Below are 20937 nucleotides of genomic sequence, written 5' to 3'. Positions count from 1 at the left end.
ATGCCAGGCCTGCCTGAAAGGTATTGGCTGCGGGATGCCTGGATGGCTCAGGGGTTGAGCATCTGCCTTTGGCTCAGGGTGTGATCCGGGGGTCCTGGGGTCGAGTCCTGCATCGGGCTCCCTGCATGGAGCCTGCTTCTCCCTCTGCCTGTGTCTCTGCCTCTCTCATGAATAAATAAAATCTTAAAAATAAAAAATAAAAGGTATTGGTTGCTTTAGACTGCTCAGTTATAGAGAACTTCCTGTGATTCTGCCTAATTTTTCTCTAACCCTTACATGTCTGGACTGGTAGTGAGTCCAGACATGTAAGGGTTAGAATACAAAGCAGAAAAGAAAAAAAAAATGTAGGTTCCATCTTGTCACTCCTTTGCTCAAAACCTTTGGCCCCCATCCCCCTATGGACTCCAGACCACATGTACACAGGGCTTCACTTACCTTTCCAGTTTTTTTTTTAAAGATTTTATTTATTTATTTATTTATGTATTATTTATTTATTTATTTATTTATTTATTTATTTATTTATAGGCAGAGACACAGGCAGAGGAAGAAGCAGGCTTCATGCAGAAAGCCTGACATGGGACTCGATCCCACGTCTTCAGGGTCACACCCCGGGCTGCAGGTGGCACTAAACCGCTGCACCACCAGGGCTGCCCACCTTCCAGTTTTTATTCCCACCTAATTCTTATGTGTTCCCTAGGTTTCAGATACATATGACTTCTTTCTGTTCTACAAATAACTACTCAGCTTTGCTGCTTCAGCCCATACCCTGCCCTTCACCTCTCTCCTGAGCCATTGAATCCTACTACAGACTTCTACTGTCTTAAATACCACCCCTCCACAATGCCTGTCTTTAAACCCAAATCAAATTTCACTTCAAAGATTTCTAGTCCTAGAATGATACATTCTAACTGTACTAAGGTTATTTATATATATGTGTGGAGACCCTACTAAGTAATAGATTCCTTGAAGATAGGGACCTCATTTTGTTCCTTTTCTAAAGCAGCTGCTTCTTAAGCTTTAATGCACATACAGATCACCTGAGGATCTTATTAAAATTCAAATTCTGATTCATTCAGTCTAGGATAGGGCCCAAGACTCTGCTTTTCCTTTTTTTTTTTTTTTTTAAGATTTTATTCATTTATTCATGAGAGACACATACACACACACACAGAGGCAGAGACACGGGCCGGGGGCAAAGCAGGCTCCATGCAAGGAGCCCGACGTGGGACTCGATCCTGGGACTCCAGGATTACATCCTGGGCCAAAGGCAGGCGCCAAACCGCTGAGCCACCCAGGGATCCCCAAGACTCTACTTTTCCAACAAGTTCCCAGGTGATGCCCCTGCTGCTGGTCTGAGGAGTGGCAGGGCCCTAAAGCACTTAACGCAGTGCTTTAAATTCTGATTTGAATTGAAAACAGATGTATCAAAAAAGTAGTTCTTGTGTTTGGAGCCACCAGTTTTATTGTGGAGGGAAGGCTAACATTCTCAGGAGGCAGTGCAGTGAAGAATTCTGATGTTGAAAGGGGTACATTCTTTTGGTTCTTTGTTTCAAGAGGCAATTCTGTGTTTAATTTTCTGAGAAATCACCATACCATTTTCCACAGCAGCTGTACAATATTTCCAACAGCAATGCCTAAGAGTTTCATTTTCTGTATATCAGCCCCAATGCTAATTTTCTGCCTTTTTAAATTGAAGTACAGTTGACACATAATGTTACATTTAGTTTCAGGTGTACAATATATACAATGTAATGATTTGACAAGTCTATACATTATGCTGTGCTCACCACAAGGGTAGCTACCATCTGTTGCCATACAAAGTTGTTACAGTACCATTGACTATATTTCTCATGCTGTGCCTCTCATCCCTATGACTTATTCATTCCATAACTGGAAGCCTGTACCTTCCACTCTTCACCCATTTTGCCCATCCTCCTACCCCCTTCTCTGGCAACCACCAATTTGTTCTCTATATTTATGAGTCTGTCTGGAGAGGCCTGCATTCTTTTAAAAGATTTATTTACTTATTTGAGAGAGAGAGAGAGAGAGCGAATGCATAGGCTGGGGGGTGGGGAGAGGCTGAGGGAGAGGGGGAGAGAGAATCTCAAGTGGACTTCCCACCAAGTGCAGAGCCAACATGGAGCTCAGTTCCACAACCCTGAGATCACAACCTGAGCTGAAATCAAGAGTCAGCTTAACTGACTAAGCCACCCAGGTGCCCGAGACCTGCATTCTTATCATAGCTCTGTCACTTATTAGCTGGGTAGCCTTGACCAAGTTACTAACTCAGGACTTCAGTGTTCTTATCTGTAAAACAGGGATAGTAGTACCTGCTCAGCTTATGTTAGTGAATTGGCATGAACATCAAATAGGAATATATATAAGCACTTTGTAAGACTATCAAATGCTAACAAATCAAAAGTTGAGATTGTTTTGTTTAGCACTAATCTGTAGTATAGGTTTGCGCTGTAGGAGTCAAGTGAAGAATTCCAAGTGGGAAAGTTCATTAAGGAAGAGGTCTTAGGAAGGGAAATAGTGAAGGGTTGGGGGAGTAAGCAGTAGTAGTAAACTATGGCTTCAACCTGAAGAACTTTAAAATATACTGATATCCAGTCCCGCTCCGAGAGATTCAGATTTTATTGTCTGGAGTATAGCCTGATGATGCAGGAAAGCTCCTCAGGTGGTTTTAATTTTTTTTTTTTAATTTATTTATAATAGTCACAGAGAGAGAGAGAGAGAGAGAGGCAGAGACACAGGCAGAGGGAGAAGCAGGCTCCATGCACCGGAAGCCTGATGTGGGATTCGATCCCGGGTCTCCAGGATCGTGCCCCGGGCCAAAGGCAGGCGCCAAACCGCTGCGCCACCCAGGGATCCCTCCTCAGGTGGTTTTAATGAGCATTCAAGGTGGAGAACTGATGGAATAAAGGTACTTTACTGAGCTCTGCTTGGTGACAGATGCTTTATGTAGGATCGTTAATTTGGCAAGAAGTATGTTCGGGTGGGGGATGTCTTGATGGGTGAAGGCTCAGAGGCAGGAATGAACTAGGCACTTTGGGGATGTTGGAGCAATTACATAAATGAGCAGGGAGAGAGAGGCTAGCGAGTCTGGCCCTGACTTTGGAGGCTTTTGTATGCTACAGGCAGAGGAGCTTAAGGTCTCTTCTGTGGCCTTGTGAAACCATAACACACTCCTGAGCAGCAATAGGTACAGGGTGGTAGTCTAAGGCTTGGACTGGAGGATGGTTTGGAAGGAGGAAAATCCAGAAGCTAGCAGCCTACTCCAGTAACCTAGGTGTGCTAGCACTGGGAATGGGACAGAGGGGCCCTGCATGAGAGACACTGCACAAGAAGAGGTAAGACTGCTGTTTTGTAGGTGTGGGGGGTATAAAGACCGTGATAATGCCAAGGCATGTAGCCAAGGTGACTGGGAGAATGGTGCTACCAGCACAGGTGAAAAGATGAGTACTGTGTGCTAGAGTTTTAAGATGATGGTGCTAAAAATGTGGAAGTGGTTTTGGTATGGAGGCACTTTTGCTACTCATTTCCTGATCCCCTTCCACCCCAGGAGTTCTTATTGTTGATTTCCTATTCTAGGGTGAACCAATAAATAGCCTTCCCTGTGATGTGGACTTGGTGTTAATTTTGAGCTTGAAGATACAACCTTTACCTTTCTTGTTTTTCTTCAACAGTTTGGGGGGAAGCTGGTTACCTTTGGCCTCCCCAACACCCCTGCCCATCAGGTGCCACAGCCTTGCCTCCGCCTTGTCTTCATCAGTCAAGTTACCACAGAATCTGAATTCCTGAGACGATCAGCTGAGCTGCAGGAGGCCCTGGGATCAGGAAATCTCCTGAATTATTGCCAAAACAAGATAGAACAAACGTCACTGCAAAGTGAAAAAATGCTCTGGCAATTCTTGAAGGTAGGAAGCCTGAAGGCTGGCTACTCTGAAGCATTTCCCCGGAGCCAGAAACTCCAGGAGATGGACAACCACACTGTGACCTAGGTTACAGAGGCCCTGACCTCTCAGGCTTTTTCCTATACCACATCACCCTTTGGATACAGAATCTTCACCTTATACCAGTGGCTCAGAGACCTTTTGCAGTTAAGGAAGCTGAGGGGTACAAGTGACATTTGCATTTTTTTGCTTCTATTGCTAACATCCTAGATACTTTACCAAGGACAAGGGGAAGGCTTTATGTAATTCCAAAGGGCAGATAAGGTAATGGGAAGAGAGGAGAAGGAAAAAGAAGAAAAGAGGATTGGCTGGAAGGGGGCATCATCATGAGAAGGCTTTGAGTTTTTTTCAGATAATCCAAGACAAGTTATTATGATGGGACTTTAGTTTACTCTGAAGCATGGATCAAGTTCCAGTACTAATGAAATTTCTTTTTTTTTAATAATAAATTTATTTTTTATTGGTGTTCAATTTATCAACGTACAGAATAACACCCAGTGCTCATCCCGTCAAGTGTTCCCCTCAGTGCCCGTCACCCATTCACCCCTACCCCCCACCCTCCTCCCCTTCCATCACCCCTAGTTCATTTCCCAGAGTTAGGAGTCTTTATGTTCTTTTTTTTTTTTTTAATTTTTATTTATTTATGATAGTCACAGAGAGAGAGAGGCAGAGACACAGGCAGAGGGAGAAGGCAGGCTCCATGCACCGGGAACCTGATGTGGGATTCGATCCCGGGTCTCCAGGATCGCGCCCTGGGCCAAAGGCCAGCGCCAAACCGCTGCGCCACCCAGGGATCCCAGGAGTCTTTATGTTCTGTCTCCCTTTCTGATATTTCCCACACATTTCTTCTCCCTTCTCTTATATTCCCTTTCACTATTATTTATATTCCCCAAATGAATGAGAACATACAATGTTTGTCCTTCTCTGATTGACTTACTTCACTCAGCATAATACCTTCCAGTTCCATCCACGTTGAAGCAAATGGTGGGTATTTGTCGTTTCTAATGGCTGAGTAATATTCCATTGTATACATAAACCACATCTTCTTTATCCATTCATCTTTCGATGGACACCGAGGCTCCTTCCACAGTTTGGCTCTTGTGGACATTTCTGCTATAAACATCGGGGTGCAGGTGTCCCGGCGTTTCATTGAATCTGAATCTTTGGGGTAAATCCCCAACAGTGCAATTGCTGGGTTGTAGGGCAGGTCTATTTTTAACTCTTTGAGGAACCTCCACACAGTTTTCCAGAGTGGCTGCACCAGTTCACATTCCCAACAACAGTGCAAGAGGGTTCCCTTTTCTCCGCATCCTCTCCAACATTTGTGGTTTCCTGCCTTGTTAATGTTCCCCATTCTCACTGGTGTGAGGTGGTATCTCATTGTGGTTTTGATTTGTATTTCCCTGATGGCAAGTGATGCAGAGCATTTTCTCATGTGCATGTTGGCCATGTCTATGTCTTCCTCTGTGAGATTTCTCTTCATGTCTTTTGCCCATTTCATGATTGGATTGTTTGTTTCTTTGGTGTTGAGTTTAATAAGTTCTTTATAGATCTTGGAAACTAGCCCTTTATCTGATATGTCATTTGCAAATATCTTCTCCCATTCTGTAGGTTGTCTTTTAGTTTTGTTGACTGTATCCTTTGCTGTGCAAAAGCTTCTTATCTTGATGAAGTCCCAATAGTTCATTTTTGCTTTTGTTTCTTTTGCCTTCGTGGATGTATCTTGCAAGAAGTTACTGTGGCTGATTTCAAAAAGTGTGTTGCCTGTGTTCTCCTCTAGGATTTTGATGGAATCTTGTCTCACATTTAGATCTTTCATCCATTTTGAGTTTATCTTTGTGTATGGTGAAAGAGAGTGGTCTAGTTTCATTCACTAGTGAAATTTCAAATTGTGCATGACATTAGGAGTGCTCCACCTGTCAAAGGAATTGAGTAGATGAGAGGAGAGAACTAAAGGGAGAAAGAGAAATAACCAATTAGGCAGTGGGAGGATTATTCAAAACTTTGAGATCGTAGCAAATAACGCAAAAAGGACAGAACCGGCCCCAGGGAGTCTGAGAAAAGCTTGGGGTCTATGCTTCAAACAATAGAACTTAGTGATGATAGACACCAGGAATCTGGGAAGGAGAGAGGATTTGAGAAAGATCTTCAACTGCAGAGTGAAGCTAGAAAAAAAGTGTGGGAAGATGAGAATAAGAAGTGATACTTTTGTTGTAAGCAGGATACAGGCAACTGCTCCAGGAATGGTAGAATGAGAAAGAGAATAGAGGGTACCATCAGGAGTTGAACCTTTACTCTTCTGAATAAAGGAGGCAGCAGTCCCTAAGGATAGAAGGGAGTCTGATTGAAAAGCTACCTAAGAGCTGCCTGTCATGATGGTCCTGAAGCTGAATGTGGCTGAACATTTCCAAAAGATGAATATGAGAGAAGGAAGGAACCCTGAGAGACTGTGAGATAGATAGCAGTCAGAATTCATGGGTCTGTGTAGGGCAAATGAAGGGCCCCATCACCTAACCCAGATTAGGGTAGGGCTTCAGGAAGGCTTGTCCCCCAGTATCCGGGTAAGCTGACTTTGTTTACTGTATCTGTGCAGCTTCAATCATGAACTGTTTTCAACTAGGTATTTAGACTCACATGACTCTGTAGGTTCACTTGGCATCAGTCTCCTCAGGATATAGGACAGGAACCACAGTTTATAGGCAGCATGACGTAGCAGTAGGTGGCGCTCTCCTCTGGGGGCGTCTTTGCAGCAGCCATGCAGTGGTTCAGAGTTCTCCTCTCCACCTCCCCAGAAGATGAGCTTCAGAAGAAGACCGCTCAGGTGCAAGAGATGAGATGCACAAGGCAGGTGTGTAAGTGGCCCTGGCTTAGAAGACTCATGCTACAAGAGACATTGGCTCCAAAAATGTAGGTTCTAGAGTCCCTACAAGAGATCTATTCAGTTACAAGGTCCTTGCAATCAGGAAGCCTAGAGCATGGTGTTCACAGAGGCTGTTTATAGTTTGTATAGTTCCAGACCAGATGCAGTTTATCCATTACAAGCAATGTTGCCTGGAAACATAACTGACATTTTACTCTTACCAGGTAACCAGGCTAAATAGATCGAGTAAGTCAATGGAAGGCCCTATTCTCATGTAGAAGTGGGAGAAGGTTTTGTTAACACCATGCATCCAGCCCAGCAGGATCAACTCTGGGGAGGAAAAGGGGAGAGATGGTGTTGGCCTCAGGAGGGTACTTCTGGTAGTATGAAGAACTATATTAGAGGGTACACTGGCACGTGTTGGCTTATGCAGGAGAAGGTCATTCACGATGGTTTAATGGAGACTTGTGTGTTCTGTGGTTCCTTAGGTGACCTTAGAGGAAGACTCCAGAATGAAATTTCTAAAACTATTAGGATACAGTAAAGATGAGCTTCAGAAGAAGGTAAGCTGCTTTCACATAAGAAGCATGTTCTTGAGACAGAGAAGAAGAGAATGCTGTCAGTGGAAACTATCTCTATGATCTCTTTCTGGGTTTCATTAATGTATATACAAACATTTTACTTTCTGGAGGTAGGCTTTTCCTCAGGCAAATAGTCCAAGGATCTCAGAGAGTGCAGTCAGTGGGGTGTGGAGGTGGGAAGAAAGCATAATAATGTGTTTGACCATGTGCTGGGGAGAGGGTACTCATAGGTCTTTTCCTGCAGGTGGCCGTGTGGTTGAAGAGTGACTTGCTGGGTGAGAGCCCTCAGTCCAAGAGAGATGATCTCCACAGTAACAGACCGCAGGCCTTCTGCAGCCAGGTGTGGTTGGAGCCCAGGTAGCTGGACCTAGGGTACCACAGGAGACCTGCCTTCAGGGCATCTGCCCCTTTCTGGCCCTTTGCTTTGCTCTCATAAAGTGCTCAGCATCTCTAGAGGCCTTCAAACTACTCACTTTTTGGAACCACAGTGAGACACAGAATGCATAAGCTTTTGGGATGAGAGAGGAGCTATGTTTTAACCATGGAACTAGAGCCCTTCCCAAACCTTATCTGGTTTATTCTTTTAACTTTATCTATTAGGGGCCAGATAGTAGAGGTCCCAGAGAGAGCTACTAAGCCAGCTCTCTGTTTTTGGGTTCATTTCCAAAATAGCCACCTCTGTCCTTTCTTGTCACAGACCTCCAAACATATCACAGAAGAAGCCTCTGCCTCCTCAACCTTCTTTGATGAACTGATCCCTCAGAATATGGCTCCATGGGAGATCCCCATCACAGAAGGTACCCTGATCCTGAGTGAGAGAAATGTTCTGTGTGGGAGTAGGTGGGCTCAGAGTTCTTGGACTTGAGAACATTTTCTTGTTCCCTGCCTCCTGCCTCCCTCCCACCATCACAGATGCTGGGTGGTTCTGTTACTGGTTAGAGCTCTCTCTGGATTTTTATGGATACGACCTTCTGGCAAGATATTTTTTTTCTATCCTTCTGTTTTCTTTTTTTTTTTTTTAAGATTTTATTTATTTATTCATTAGAGACACAGAGAAAGAGGCAGAGACACAGACAGAGGGAGAAGCGGGCTCCTCATAGGTAGCCCGATATGGGATTTGATCCCCCCAGACCCGGGATCACACCCTGAGCCAAAGGCAGACGTTCAACTACTGAGCCACCCAGGTGTCACTATCCTTCTATTTTCTTACTTAAAAGACTATGACCCTGTTCTTGCTGAGCAACACACACTATACCTCCGATATTGCCATATGAAGCCCTCCTTAAGCCCTGTCCTTAGATAATTACCACTGGAGCTGGCATGCTGGGACACCCCACTACATTTTGTTGAGGAATGAAACTTGGGAGTTTTGTTTGGGGTAAGAGAGGCTTAGTGATACAGAGATAGAAAGGGTACTGTGGGCCCTGGAGGGGATAGGAAGCGAGGGTCCAAGGGCCGGCAAACATGGAGGATGTCTCTGCCTGCAGACACTGATGGACTCCTGAGCCAGGCTCTCCTGCTTGGAGAACTGCGCCCTGCTGTGGAGCTGTGTCTGAAGGAAGAGCGCTTTGCTGATGCCATCATCCTGGCCCAGGCTGGGGGTGCAGATCTGCTAAAGCAAACACAGGAGTGCTACTGGGCCAAGAGGAAAACCAGAATCTCTTCGGTAACTGTCCACTGTGTAGGAGAGGAGGGGAGGGGATTGCTTGGACTTTGTCAGGTGGATGCCTATACCTTGGTGTTCAGAAGATCTTCCAGGCTCTCTCTCTTCCCACTCCAACTATCCCTACCTCACCCCCCACCCCTAGTCAGTGATCTAATAGGAAACCTGCTCACGAGTAGCTTTTCTTAGCATATCCCCCTGTACGTGACTCTGGTTGCCTGTGCTAGATGCATGGCTGATGGCCTCCTTCCCTTTCTGCCCATTATAGCTGCTAGCCTGTGTTGTACAGAAGAATTGGAAGGATATGGTGTGTGCCTGTAGCCTGGAGAACTGGAAAGAGGCACTGGCCTTGCTACTGACATACTGTGGGCCAGAGAACTTTCCTGAGCTTTGTGGTAAGTAGCCCTGGGTTTCAGGTTGGAGAGGTGTGACTCCAGCATGGAGTTAATGGACACGCTGAGGGAGGGGGCAGAGGAGCAGCCTGAACTCTGGGAGGCTAGGCCATGTTGTCAAGGTCAAGGTCTGGTTCAGCTGGGAGGCAAGGGACTACCGTGCTTGCTCCTACTTTCAGTAGGGATAATTTTTTGTCCTGTTTTACTCTTTCTCATTCCATCATGATGCAAGAGCTCTGCCCTTTCTTGTAGAGCAAAATTGGCCTCAGTATTGTCCAAAGCCACTGTGATTACTTGTACTGTAGCTCATGGTCCTTCACCTATTTTCAAACAGGAGAATGAGAAGAAGCACAGGAAAGCTATGCCATTAAAGAACTTTCCATCTCTCTGCAGACATGCTGGGTACTCGCATGGAGCAGGAGGGTAGCAGAGCACTAACATCTGAAGCTAGACTCTGTTATGTATGCTCAGGGAGTGTGGAGCAGCTAGTGGAGTGTTGGGCAAAATGCCACCAGACTTCATCCCCCCTGGCTCTACAGGTACACCTTCTCTGCAGGGCACTAGTCACTCCATACTGGGCTGTTAGGAGAAGCTAGTGGTAGAGATGTGCAGGGACATCAGAGATGAGTCTTCCAGTGAGGTCCCCAGGCTGAAATCAGTATATTAGGGAGTAGAAAAAGGCCTTTAGTATCTGGCACCTTCTCCCATGGATGAGCTAGCACCTCCCTCTCTCCTTCTCAGCCAGGGGAAGCTGAGCAACAACTGTTTAGGTATTAACCTTCATAATTTTTTTCCCCACTTTAGGTTTGGTTATACAAATTTATTCTCTATTTGAGTAATTGTGAGCCTGGGCCTTCTATTAGCTTCTGTGGATTTAAATTGTACCAGACACTCTGCAGGTAACCAGAGAAGACTCATAGGAAGACAAAGTCACAGGTGAAACAATAGCATAACAGAGACTGAAATTGATGATGTACTAGCAGAGTAAAGGGTAAAGGAAGCAAAAAAAGAGGCAGAAATGTATGAGAATCTAAGACCCAGATGAACCCAGTTGAAGCAAATGCTAACAGCTTGGGAGGTGAAGCCAAATGGCCCTTCTGTAACTGTCACATCTCTTATGTGATATGACTTGTCACCAAGTCCCTAGATGAACTGCCTGGACTTAGAGAGCAGGATGTGCTTTGAAGAGATCTGACTGCCCTTGTTCCTGTTCCTATAGGATTTGATGGAGAAGGTGATGGTCCTTAATAGGAGCTTGGAGCTACTGCGGGGTCCTGATGGGGTAATCTCAGGCCCTGCCACAATCTATAGGGTCAGTCAGTATGCCAATCTCCTGGCAGCCCAGGGCAACCTGACCACTGCCATGAGCTATCTACCCAGTGACTGTACTCAGGTGAGTGGGACCATGTAGAAAGAGCAAACCATTTCAATCATCTAACACTGGCTGAGCACGTCTATATTCCAGGCACTATGCGAATGCTGAAATTCTAGGGTAAATGAGATCTAGTCCTTCAGGAAGCTCACAGTCTGTTTAGGGAAATCAGATCTCAATAACTTATAGTGTTAGAAGCTTATAGTAAACACTGTGGGACTCCAGGAAAGGAGCTGGTTTTGCCCAGAGCAATCAAGGAAGGCTTCCCAGTGGTTAAAATAGTTGAGCTGTACCTTCAAAGAGAAGTAGCTTACCAGCAGATGTAGGGCATCCTAGGCAGAAAGAACAGCAAAGAGGGAGGCTTGGCAGGGAGGCTTGGCAGGAATTGGGGACCTTTGAGTCATCTAAGGTGGCTGAAGTGCAGAGGGTCAACTGAAGTTTGGATGCTATATGGGGCTAGGCTTATAAGAAAAGATGTTTACTTGTTTTAATTTTAATTAACACAGTTCATTATTATAACTTTTGTAGCCATCAGTTCAGCAGCTGAGAGATCGGCTTTTTCATGCTCAGGGTTCTGGTGTCTTGGGCCAACAGTGTCCTACTTTCCCTTTCCCTCGTGTGGTTGTGGGAGCTACCCCCCACTCTAAAGAAGCATCATCTTACAGATTGGGATTCCAGCCTTCTCATCAGGTAAGACATGGTTTGGTTTGTTCATTCCTTTGCTCACTCATTCGAAAATACTTATTAAACGTCTACTAGGTACCAAGCATGATTCTAGGCTCTTGGAATATACTAGTGAGCAAAAATGATGAAAATTCCCAACTTTGTAGAGCATAGATTATTTTTCAAATAACTGCTATCAAACAACTGCTAGGCTCTTAGACCAGAAACGGGGACAAACCATGATTCATGCCCTTAATTAGCTCATAGTCTAGTGGAAAGATAGATATATAAAAAATTAGTACAGTAAAATTCATAAATTCTGTGATTGGGGTATGATAAGGTGCTATGGGATCACACAGGAAAAAGCAACTTAGTCTTTGGGGGATCGGGAGAAGTTTCGGGAATGTTTCTGAATGAGTATGGTGTTTGATCTGAGTATTGAAGATTAAAAAATATTTAGGCGAGGGAAGGAATAGGTAAAGGCTATTTCAAGGAGTGGGAACAGCATGTACGTAAACATTGAAGGGAGAGTAAGCAAAGCCCACTTGAGGAACTACTGATATTTTAATGGGGCTGCAAAACAGGTGTTTGTGGTAGGGGAGTAAAGTCAGATGAAGCTGGAGTAACAGGTAGGAGATAGATCAGGAAGGACCTGGAATTCTGTGCTAGAGACCTTAGACTTGACCCTAAAATTGATACCAGTCAGGAGCTATTGAATGGTCTTATTCAGGGGAATGACTTGCTATGTATTTAGGAGAAGGGCAAGGCTGGAGGTACTTAGGAGGTGAGAGATGATAAGAACATGAGATGACCTAAAGCTGGAGAATGAGATTACATTTAAGATATTTAATAGGTAGAATTGACAAAAATTGGTGATGGCTTACAGAGGAATCTGTAAAGTGGTGGGACTGACTCCTAGGTTCCTGGCCACAGTGCCCAGTTGGTTAGGGTGTTGTTAACTTAAGATACCAGGATCCTACTGGAGGGACTGGGGAACAAAATCCAGAAAGATGGTAAATGGAGTTATCAGATGATTCATCCTGTCCCACCTTCAATTCTCACCCTAATTTTCTTTCTTCTTTCTTTCTCCTGCCTCATCTTTCTACTCCAATTCCTTCTCTCTCTTTCTATCTTTCCACCCCTCCTTCTTTCCTTTCTATTTTGAAATAATTATAGAGTCACAGGAAGTTGCAAAGAAATGTAGTGGGAAGTCTCATGCATCACATCCTTATCCCACCTCATGCCAGTGTCCCACACAACCATAATGCAATGTCCACACCAAGAAACCGATATTAATACAATCCATAGATTCAAATTTCACCTGCGTGTGTGTGTGTGTGTGTGTGTAACTATGTAAGAATTTGTCTACTCATCTTTTAAACAGGGCCCTTCACAAAGCAAAGATTTTTAATTTTATAAGGTCCAATTTATAGTTTTTCTTCTATGGATCATGCCTTTTGTGTCTTTGTCAGTCCACTGTCCCCTAAAGTTTTCCTGTGTTCTTTTTCTAAAAGTTTTATAATTTTATTTATTTTATTTTATTTTATTTTTTTAGTTTTATAGTTTTATGTTTTACATTTAAGTCCATGTTCTATTTTGAGTTAAATTTTGCATATAGTGGGAAGTTTAGGTTAAGCTGCTGCTTCCCCCCCCCCCCGCCCCAATGGATATGCATAAAAAGGCTGTCTCTTCTCCACTGAATCAATTTTGCTCCTTTGTCAAAAATTAACTGGGCATATTTGTATGGCTTTATTTCTCAGATCTCTCTTCTATTCTATTGATCTGTGTGTCCTTCCCTCATAATACCACTCTGACTTCAATACTACCGCTATATAGTAAGTCTTGAAATGAGGAAGAATAATTCTTCGCACTTTTTCTTTTTTTCAAAAGATTTTATTTATTTGAAAGACAGAGTGAGGGCAAGAGAGAGCATGAGCAGGGCGAAGGACAGAGGAGAAAGGAGAATCCGACTCTCACTGAGCAGAGAGCCTGACACCGGGATCTTGGGACACTAGGATCATGACCTAAGCTGAAGGCAGAGGTTTACCTGACTGAGCCATCCAGGCACCCCTGGTTTTCTTTTTTCAAAATTACTTTGGGTGTTTTAGGACCTTGCATTTTCCATATAAATTTTAAAGTAATTTTGTCTGTATCTGCAAAGAAACTTGCTGAAATTTTGGCAAGAATTTCATCAAATTATAGAGAATTGACATTTTTACTATATTGAGTCTTCCTATCCATGAATTTGGTATGTCTTTCCAATGCTGTTTGCATCAGCATTTTATAATTTTCATCATACATATCCTGACGTTTTTTCAATTCAGACGTCAGTATTTAATTTTCTCTTGAGCAGTTTGCAATCAAATGGTAATTGCATTTTGAATTTTGGTTGCCATTTGTTAATTGTTAGTATATAAAAATATAATTGATATTTTTGTGTTATGTATCCTGTGACTTTTCAATGCTCAGTTATGAGTTTCCTGAACTCATTTATTAGTTCTAGGAGTTTTTTGTGGATCCCTGGTATTTTCTATGTAGACAGTCATGTTATCTGCAAATATAGTTTTTCTTCCAGTCTATATGCCTTTAATTTCTTTCTCTGCCTTATTCTTATTGTAGTACTAAAATAAGAAAGGTGACAGTGAACATCCTTGCTTTGTTTCTGATCTTAAAGGAAAAATATTCAGTCCTCCACCATTATGATGTTAGCTAGGTTTTTTGTAGATACTCTTTATAAGGCTGAGCAAGTTTCCCTCTATTCCTGATATGCTGAATTATGAATTATTGTCAAATTTTGTCATATATTTTTACTATTATCATTTTATTAATTTTGTTTTGTTTTTAAACATTTTTTAAGATTTATTTATTCATTCATTCATTCATGATAGACATAGAGAGAGAGAGAGAGAGAGAGAGAGAGGCAGAGACACAGGAGGGAGAAGCAGGCTCCATGCCGGGAGCCTGACGCGGGACTTGATCCCGGGACTCCAGGATTGTGCCCCGGGCCAAAGGCAGGTGCTAAACCGCCGAGCCACCCAGGGATCCCCTTTAAACATTTTTTTTAAAGATTTTATTTATTTATTCATGAGAGACAAAGAGAGAGAGGGAGGCAGAACACAGGCAGAGGGAGAAGCAGGCTCCATGCAGGGAGCCTGACATGGGACTCGATCCCAGGTCTCCAGGATCATGCCCTGAGCCAAAGGCGGCACTAAATCGCTGAGCCACCCAGGCTGCCCAGATTTTATTTATTTATTCATGAGAGACACAGAGAGAGAAGGCAGACATGGGCAGAGGGAGAAGCAGGCTCCTTTCAGGGAGCCTGATGTAGGACTTGATCCCAGAACCCCAGGACCATGCCCTGAGCCAAACGCAGATGCTCAACCACTGAGCCACGCAGGTGTCCCTTCCTTTAATAATTTTAGAACTATTCTAGTTGTCTTTTTAATTTTGACGAGGTTTGGTAGTCTGTGGTTCTTGAGGAATTGGCCATTTCTTCAAAGTTGTCAAATTTATTAACATAATTTGTTAATAATACATATTAACAATAATTTGTAACTTTATTACTTATATTCCTCTATTATCTCCTTAATGGCTGCAGGGACTGTTGTAATATTCCCTGTGTCATCCCTGATCTTGATGATTTGAGTCTTCTCTCTTCATCTTTGTCGCTTTTTATAGAGTTATCAGTTTTGTTGATTTTTATTTTAGGAGCTAGCTTTTTGTTTCATATTCTGTTCTTCTATTTTCAGTTACTTACCTTTCTTTTCCTTTCCAAGTGCTGACCCTTTTTTCTCTTCACAGGTTCCAATTTCAGCTCCAAGGCCAAGGATTTTCACACCTCAGTCATCACTAGTGACACCCTTGACTCCTTCCCATCCTAGCCCTTATCAAATCTCCCAAACTCAGAATAGAAGTGACTACAGGGCACCTGGGCCCCAGGAAGCCCCGCCTTTGCCCTTGTGCCCTGGTGTAAGACCTGGTGAGTAAGTGAAGATTTGTTTGGGCAGAACACAGAGGCAAAGAGTTGGCATGACCAGAATGGATTTGGGGGCATTACATCTACATTGTAGTGAGAGGAGCTCTGAATCCCCAGTACTATCACTTACTGGCTTTGTATCTATGGGCAATAGACTTAGGCACTCTGTTTCTTGTGAAAAGTGAGAGTAGTTATGTTGGTCATTTCAATCCCACAGGATTGCTTTTAGTGTCAAGTGAGGAATAGTTAAAAGTACTTTGTGTATGGTAGATCTCCATACACAAATATTAATTTTTTATTATCATTATTAGGTTTGTTTTATTGCTGCCTTATTCTTACCTGATATGCTCTGAGTCTCTCCCAAGTTGAAGTTTGGTGGCAAATGACCTGTTTCTGTTCCTTTTCAGCTTTATTTGAGCCACCTCTGTTAAGGCAAAAAGCCCAAGTTCCTAATCCCATGGGTTTCCCTGGAACATGGCCTCTTCCTGGTCAACCTCCACCCATGGCAACTCCAGACATCAGACAGCCTGGCTCTACTTCTATAGCTGAGACTACCCGACTATTCCCTCTGCTTCCTGTGAGACTACCAGGTGTTAGCCCTACAAGCTTCCAGTCTCTAGCCCCACCTGTCAATTTCCCCATGACACACCCTCCAGGAGGGCCCGGTACTACATGCTCTAGTGTCCTCCCAACCACTGGCCCCTCGAGTGCTCAACAAGGTCAGTCTTCTTTCCATGGCTTCTCTCTTCTGGGTCATTGCCTCCTTCTCTTTCCCTCTCCACTACCACCTTAGGAGTCTCTCCTTAAGCCAATGAACTGGGGGCCTTTGGGTTGGAGAATGTCAACTGAGAGTATGGCTGGTTTGCAGAGGGAAGTGTGATCAACTCCAACTAAAATGATCTTGCTGATCTTCAGACTGATGATTTCAAGTGCTCCTAACTGTACCCCTATATACCTCATGTGCTATGTTATCTTTGTGCTATGCAGGACTTCAAGATTCCTTGAAAAATGCCCTAATGCCCAGGGCAAACCTCCAGAGGAAAGAGGTCAGTGTATCTCTTGCTACCTGCCCCTCATACATTCACCAATGACCTGTATTCTAGTTTCTTCCAGCATTTAGCCTGTCCCCTAGTCAGGGACACACACAGTCCTGTCCCTTTCTCTACTCATTCTTCTCCCCTCATCCCTCTCCTCTTTCCTTGTTGCATACATGTATCAGTCTCTCCCTCTCCTGGTTCCCGACATGCTGCTCTGTTCCCTTGCTCACTCAGATCTTCTGCTACTCTCTCAAAGCAGGGTCTAGGAAGTCGCTCAACTTAGACTCATATGCCTTTCTTTCTTTGTCTCTAGTTTCCAGGGACATTTATGCCCCCAGCACCGATTACTGCTCCAGTTGTGAGCCTCACCCCTGAGCCACAAGGAGTCCTTTCTTCACAGCCTTCTGTCCTTGTTGGGGGCCATGCTCCTCCGGGAGCACCAGGAGAACTCAGCCTGCAGGTGACAGGAGCAGCATGTTCCCCTCCTCTTGGAAACTCACCAACTTTCCTTGAGTGTAGAAAAACAGGGAGCATGGTGGCTGGGCCTCATTCCTCAAGGGGGGGGAGGCAGATTCTGCACTGGGGAACAGGTGTGGGCAGGTGCCAAATGTCCTTACTGCAGAGAAGAGGGGATACCCCACTCCCCAGCTGTACTCTGCTTGAGTGGGAGCAGTGTGACATTGACTCACTGAGGACTAGTCCATAGGGCAGCTATGAGAAGGTCAGCTTACCTGTCTATCCTGTCTCCCTGCTCCTTCCTTAGCAACTTCAGCAGTGGCCTCCTGAGAAGGTGGGAAGGAAGGAGCTGCCTCCAGAGCATCAGTCCCTGAAGACCAGCTTTGAGAAGCTTCTACAGTGCTGCTCCCTGTCTGCCACTGATTTAGTAAGTCTGAGCCTTCCCCATGATGTCCTCCTCACACCATTAGCTTGTTCCCCAGACTCCTGAGCTGTAGATCAATTCCTTTTTTGACTCTTTTCTCATGGTCTCTGGGCCTGCTGTTTGCATCTTATACTTATTTGAGGGCAAGGAGGGGCTTATCTGGTCTGAGCCTAGCTAGCCGGTATCAGGGCCCCAGCAACATTGAGGCTTACCTCTTAGAAAGGCAGTACGGGGCACTGGAGGGAGGGTGAAACTAGGAGTCAGGAGACCTGCTGTTCATGCACCGGCTGTGTCAACTTAAGCAAGTCACTTATCCTCTTTGGGCCTTCATTTCCTCTCCTGTGAAATGAAAGCAATAGCATTAAGTGGTTCCAGCTCTGATACACTGTAATTCTTTATAGTCCTGTGTAGTGTTAGTTTTAGGGGTTGGAGTCAGAATCCATTTTCCTCCCTGCAGAAAACAAAACGGAAGCTGGATAATGCAGCCCAACGTCTAGAATGTCTATATGATAAGCTCTGCCAGGGCACAGTAAGTACACTTAGTGGTACTCCTCTGCCCCCTGCCCTCCACTATCACCATGGCCAAAGGGACCCCAGTGTCCTCTCCCATAGGTCTCACCGACCTGGTTCCCCACAAAATACATACATACACATTTTGCCCAGACTGGGCTCCAGAACTCAAATCATCTCTTACCCTTCCATGCTCCCAGGGTAGGGGCTGGGTTGGGCTCCCTGACCTAAGCGTGCATCCCTCCACAGCTCTCGCCTCATGTCCTGGCTGGGCTCCATGAGGTTGCCCGATGTGTGGACGCAGGAAACTTTGAGCAGGGCCTTGCGGTGCATGCCCAGGTGGTGGGCTGCAGCAGCTTCAGCGAGGTCTCCAGCTTCATGCTTGTCCTGAAGTCTGTTCTCAGCATTGCTCATAAGTTGCACGTGTAAACCAGGCAGCCTCTCTTGTGAGGAGCCTACTTCTGCTGTTACTTAACTCCTCCCTGCAGAAAAGGGGGAATTTTGGAATAGATTTTTTGTTTCCCCCACCCCTCTTCCCTTGTTGCCAGGTATATGATGCTATGGGCTTGCCTCTAAACTAGCAGAGTGCCTGCTTTCCACCCCTTTATGCCTGGCTTTCTAGAATCTGCCCAAGACTCTCTCAGCCTCTGAGGCAGAGCACAGAGTTGGCTCTTCACTTGCCTTGATGCTGTACTCTGATAGGACCCAGGACAGTTCGTCTTCTCTCCTAGGGATATTCTGTTTTAAGTGGCTTCTGAGGTGAGCAGGATCAGTACCTCCAAGTCTACCTCTGCTGTACCCATCTTGTGGGACTTTTGTTTTTTCCCTTCTCTGGGTTATGAGCCTGACCTTACCTTCTTGGCTCTGACTTCATATTTCCAGGTCCTTTATACTCTGGACCCCAGAGGCTGGGGTAGAGTAAACTCTTGTTCATTTTTTGAACAAGTCAAGGTTATGAGGGGTTGGTGCTGAGCAGAACCAAAAGGAGGAAATTTGGCCTTTTACAAGGACCTTCTCTTCTACCAGTATTGTAAGGGTGGGCTAGGTTAGGTGGAATATAGAAAGGATGCACTGCCTTTTGCTGGGAGCTGTCCTAGGCTGTGAAACAGGAGCAGAGGGACCACTGCCTGCAGGGAATGGTCCTGACTTGACCTGTCTGGGCCCTGGCCCAAGGCCCTCAACCATTCATTCTGTGATCATAAGCCCAGTTCTGGAATTGGAGCCATATTAACAAAAGACTTTTCTAGCACTGCTCCTCAAGGGTTGGAGGCCCTTCTCCTCAGCCCCTACATGTCTCAGGGCTGCCTTCTCTGGCTGTACTTTTCATGGTTGGACTTTGTATTTGAAGCACTGATGTACTTAATGGGCAATAAAGCTGCTTTGATTTGGTTTCCTCAGTCCTCTTCCAATTATTATCTCTTCTAGATCCTATTTTGCCCTTATCTTTCTTCCTAGCCTCTTTGTTTGTGCTCCCTGCACCCCAATAAAGCAGGAGAGAGGCTTGAGGACAGATGGGGAGTCTAGAAAGTTGAAGAAAGGAGGATGCAAGGAGAAAGCCTTGCAGCTTCTGTGGCCACTCTGCTGCTGTGTGTGTTTGTGTGTGTGTGTGTGTGTCTGTGTGTGTCTGTCTCCATCTGTGCCTGACGTTCAGCTCTAGGGTTTTCCCCACAACACTTCAGGGCTGAGCTCAGCTACACAAAGGGGCTGGGTGTGAAGCCGGGGGTACTATCTCTAATCCTGTTGTAGATCCCATCATGTCTGTGGGCTAGATGTGTGTGTTTGGGAGGAAGGGATTGTTAGGCAGTATTTGTTTGTAAAGCCACTTGCTCTTCAGATAATACTTGCACTAACTTCTATTGATGAAGCAGTGTGAGCCCCAGCAAAGTCCTTTCCCAAAGTGTCTTTGAAGCCAAGAGCCCATTGAAGGGAAGAAAGGCAGGGAGAGGGGATTAGTTTGTTCAGCAGCTGTGAATTTCAGTGGGAGGTTGATGAACTCCGAAGTCTTTGTTTAAATTAAAGGGGGGGAGAAAAAAGCCGCTGCTGGAGCGAGAGCCCCACTTGGGGCCCTGAACTAACACAAGGAGAAGTCTGAGCTGCAGGGAGCTGTGTACTGACTGCGAAGACTTTTCCCAAACACTTTCGGGGAAAGGTGTTGTGAGAAGAGAAGGGGCGGAGTGGGGGGATTAGCATGTGAAATGAAGTTTTCATTGACTCCAGTGGGGGTAGAAGGCTATTTTAATGGCATTTTGTTCTCTTATTTTCTCTTCTTGAGCTCTTTAGAGATATTGTTTTGCTAAGGCAGGCTTTCTTCCCCCTTCTTTCCAGTCTGCGGATTGCCTCTATGGGAGCCAACATAAATATTTCTCCTCCAGGAATGCGGGTTAATTAAAAGGAAATGAATGAGTGGAAGCATCCAATCCAGACCCACAATAGGAGGGTGCCCTGGCCTGCCCTCCCCTCCCACCACCGCCAGCACCACCAGGGCTGAGCGCGACCCTGGCTCTGTCTTTGCCCTAACCTGCTGCTAAGGCCAGTTGAGGCTGAGATTCTTTTCAAGGAAAGAAAGCCCTGCCTGTGTGTAGGCTCACAGGCCAGGGACAGGAAGGACAGTGTTTTGCGCCCCTCCTCCCCCACCCAGTGTCCTTGTCACTTCTCGGGATCTCCTTCTGCTTCTCTCTGGTGGAGATAGATGGGCCTTAAAGAGGACACAAGAGGAGGGAAGGGACCAGGGTTCCAGTATGTACCCCATGGTAACTTACTAGTTGGCTGAACAAAGACAGACATCTTTTTTAGCATCACTTTTAGTCTGTAAAACAAAAGGTTTGTCTAGCTGACCTCCAAAGTGTCCTCCCAAGCAACTGTTCTGGAGTTGTCCATGTTTGCAAAGAGGAACACAGCCCTGGTGATTGAGTATAAGAGAGAACCTAAACTCCATGAATGCAGGGAGGTTGTTGTGTTGTTCACCACTCTATTTGCCCACCAGTGTTTGTTGAATGACCAAATGAATGAATGGATAATACAAGAGAGGAAAAAAAGCAATACAGATC

At 45.0% G+C, this 20937-nt stretch overlaps 1 protein-coding gene across 33 annotated transcripts in view; it reads left to right on the top strand.

Annotated features, from left to right (window-relative positions):
- SEC31B (SEC31 homolog B, COPII coat complex component) overlaps positions 1 to 20937 on the top strand; it is a 60904-nt gene that overhangs the window by 14407 nt on the left and 25560 nt on the right. For 18 of the 33 annotated variants that reach the window (XR_011997537.1, XR_011997539.1, XR_011997538.1 and 15 more), the window contains 15 exons: positions 3690 to 3920; positions 7305 to 7379; positions 7642 to 7737; positions 8095 to 8194; positions 8885 to 9063; positions 9329 to 9455; positions 9846 to 9991; positions 10672 to 10845; positions 11353 to 11514; positions 15289 to 15466; positions 15871 to 16182; positions 16451 to 16509; positions 16814 to 16960; positions 17264 to 17383; positions 17838 to 17909. Coding sequence is in view for 30 of the 33 variants with exons in the window: in XM_072739788.1 (XP_072595889.1) it covers positions 3690 to 3920; positions 7305 to 7379; positions 7642 to 7737; positions 8095 to 8194; positions 8885 to 9063; positions 9329 to 9455; positions 9846 to 9991; positions 10672 to 10845; positions 11353 to 11514; positions 15289 to 15466; positions 15871 to 16182; positions 16451 to 16509; positions 16814 to 16960; positions 17264 to 17383; positions 17838 to 17909 (2178 nt within the window). In the remaining 3 variants the exon portion in view is untranslated. Of the gene's footprint in view, positions 1 to 3689; positions 3921 to 7304; positions 7380 to 7641; positions 7738 to 8094; positions 8195 to 8884; positions 9064 to 9328; positions 9456 to 9845; positions 9992 to 10671; positions 10846 to 11352; positions 11515 to 15288; positions 15467 to 15870; positions 16183 to 16450; positions 16510 to 16813; positions 16961 to 17263; positions 17384 to 17837; positions 17910 to 18139; positions 19288 to 20937 lie in introns of those variants that run through there. The other 15 variants (XM_025992137.2, XM_025992127.2, XM_072739785.1 and 12 more) reach the window with 1 other exon arrangement.

The sequence above is a fragment of the Vulpes vulpes genome, chromosome 15, assembly GCF_048418805.1.
Source record: "Vulpes vulpes isolate BD-2025 chromosome 15, VulVul3, whole genome shotgun sequence".
Taxonomy (NCBI): domain Eukaryota; kingdom Metazoa; phylum Chordata; class Mammalia; order Carnivora; family Canidae; genus Vulpes; species Vulpes vulpes.
Note: the sequence above shows the minus strand (reverse complement) of the source record. Positions and strands in the feature narration are given on the sequence as shown.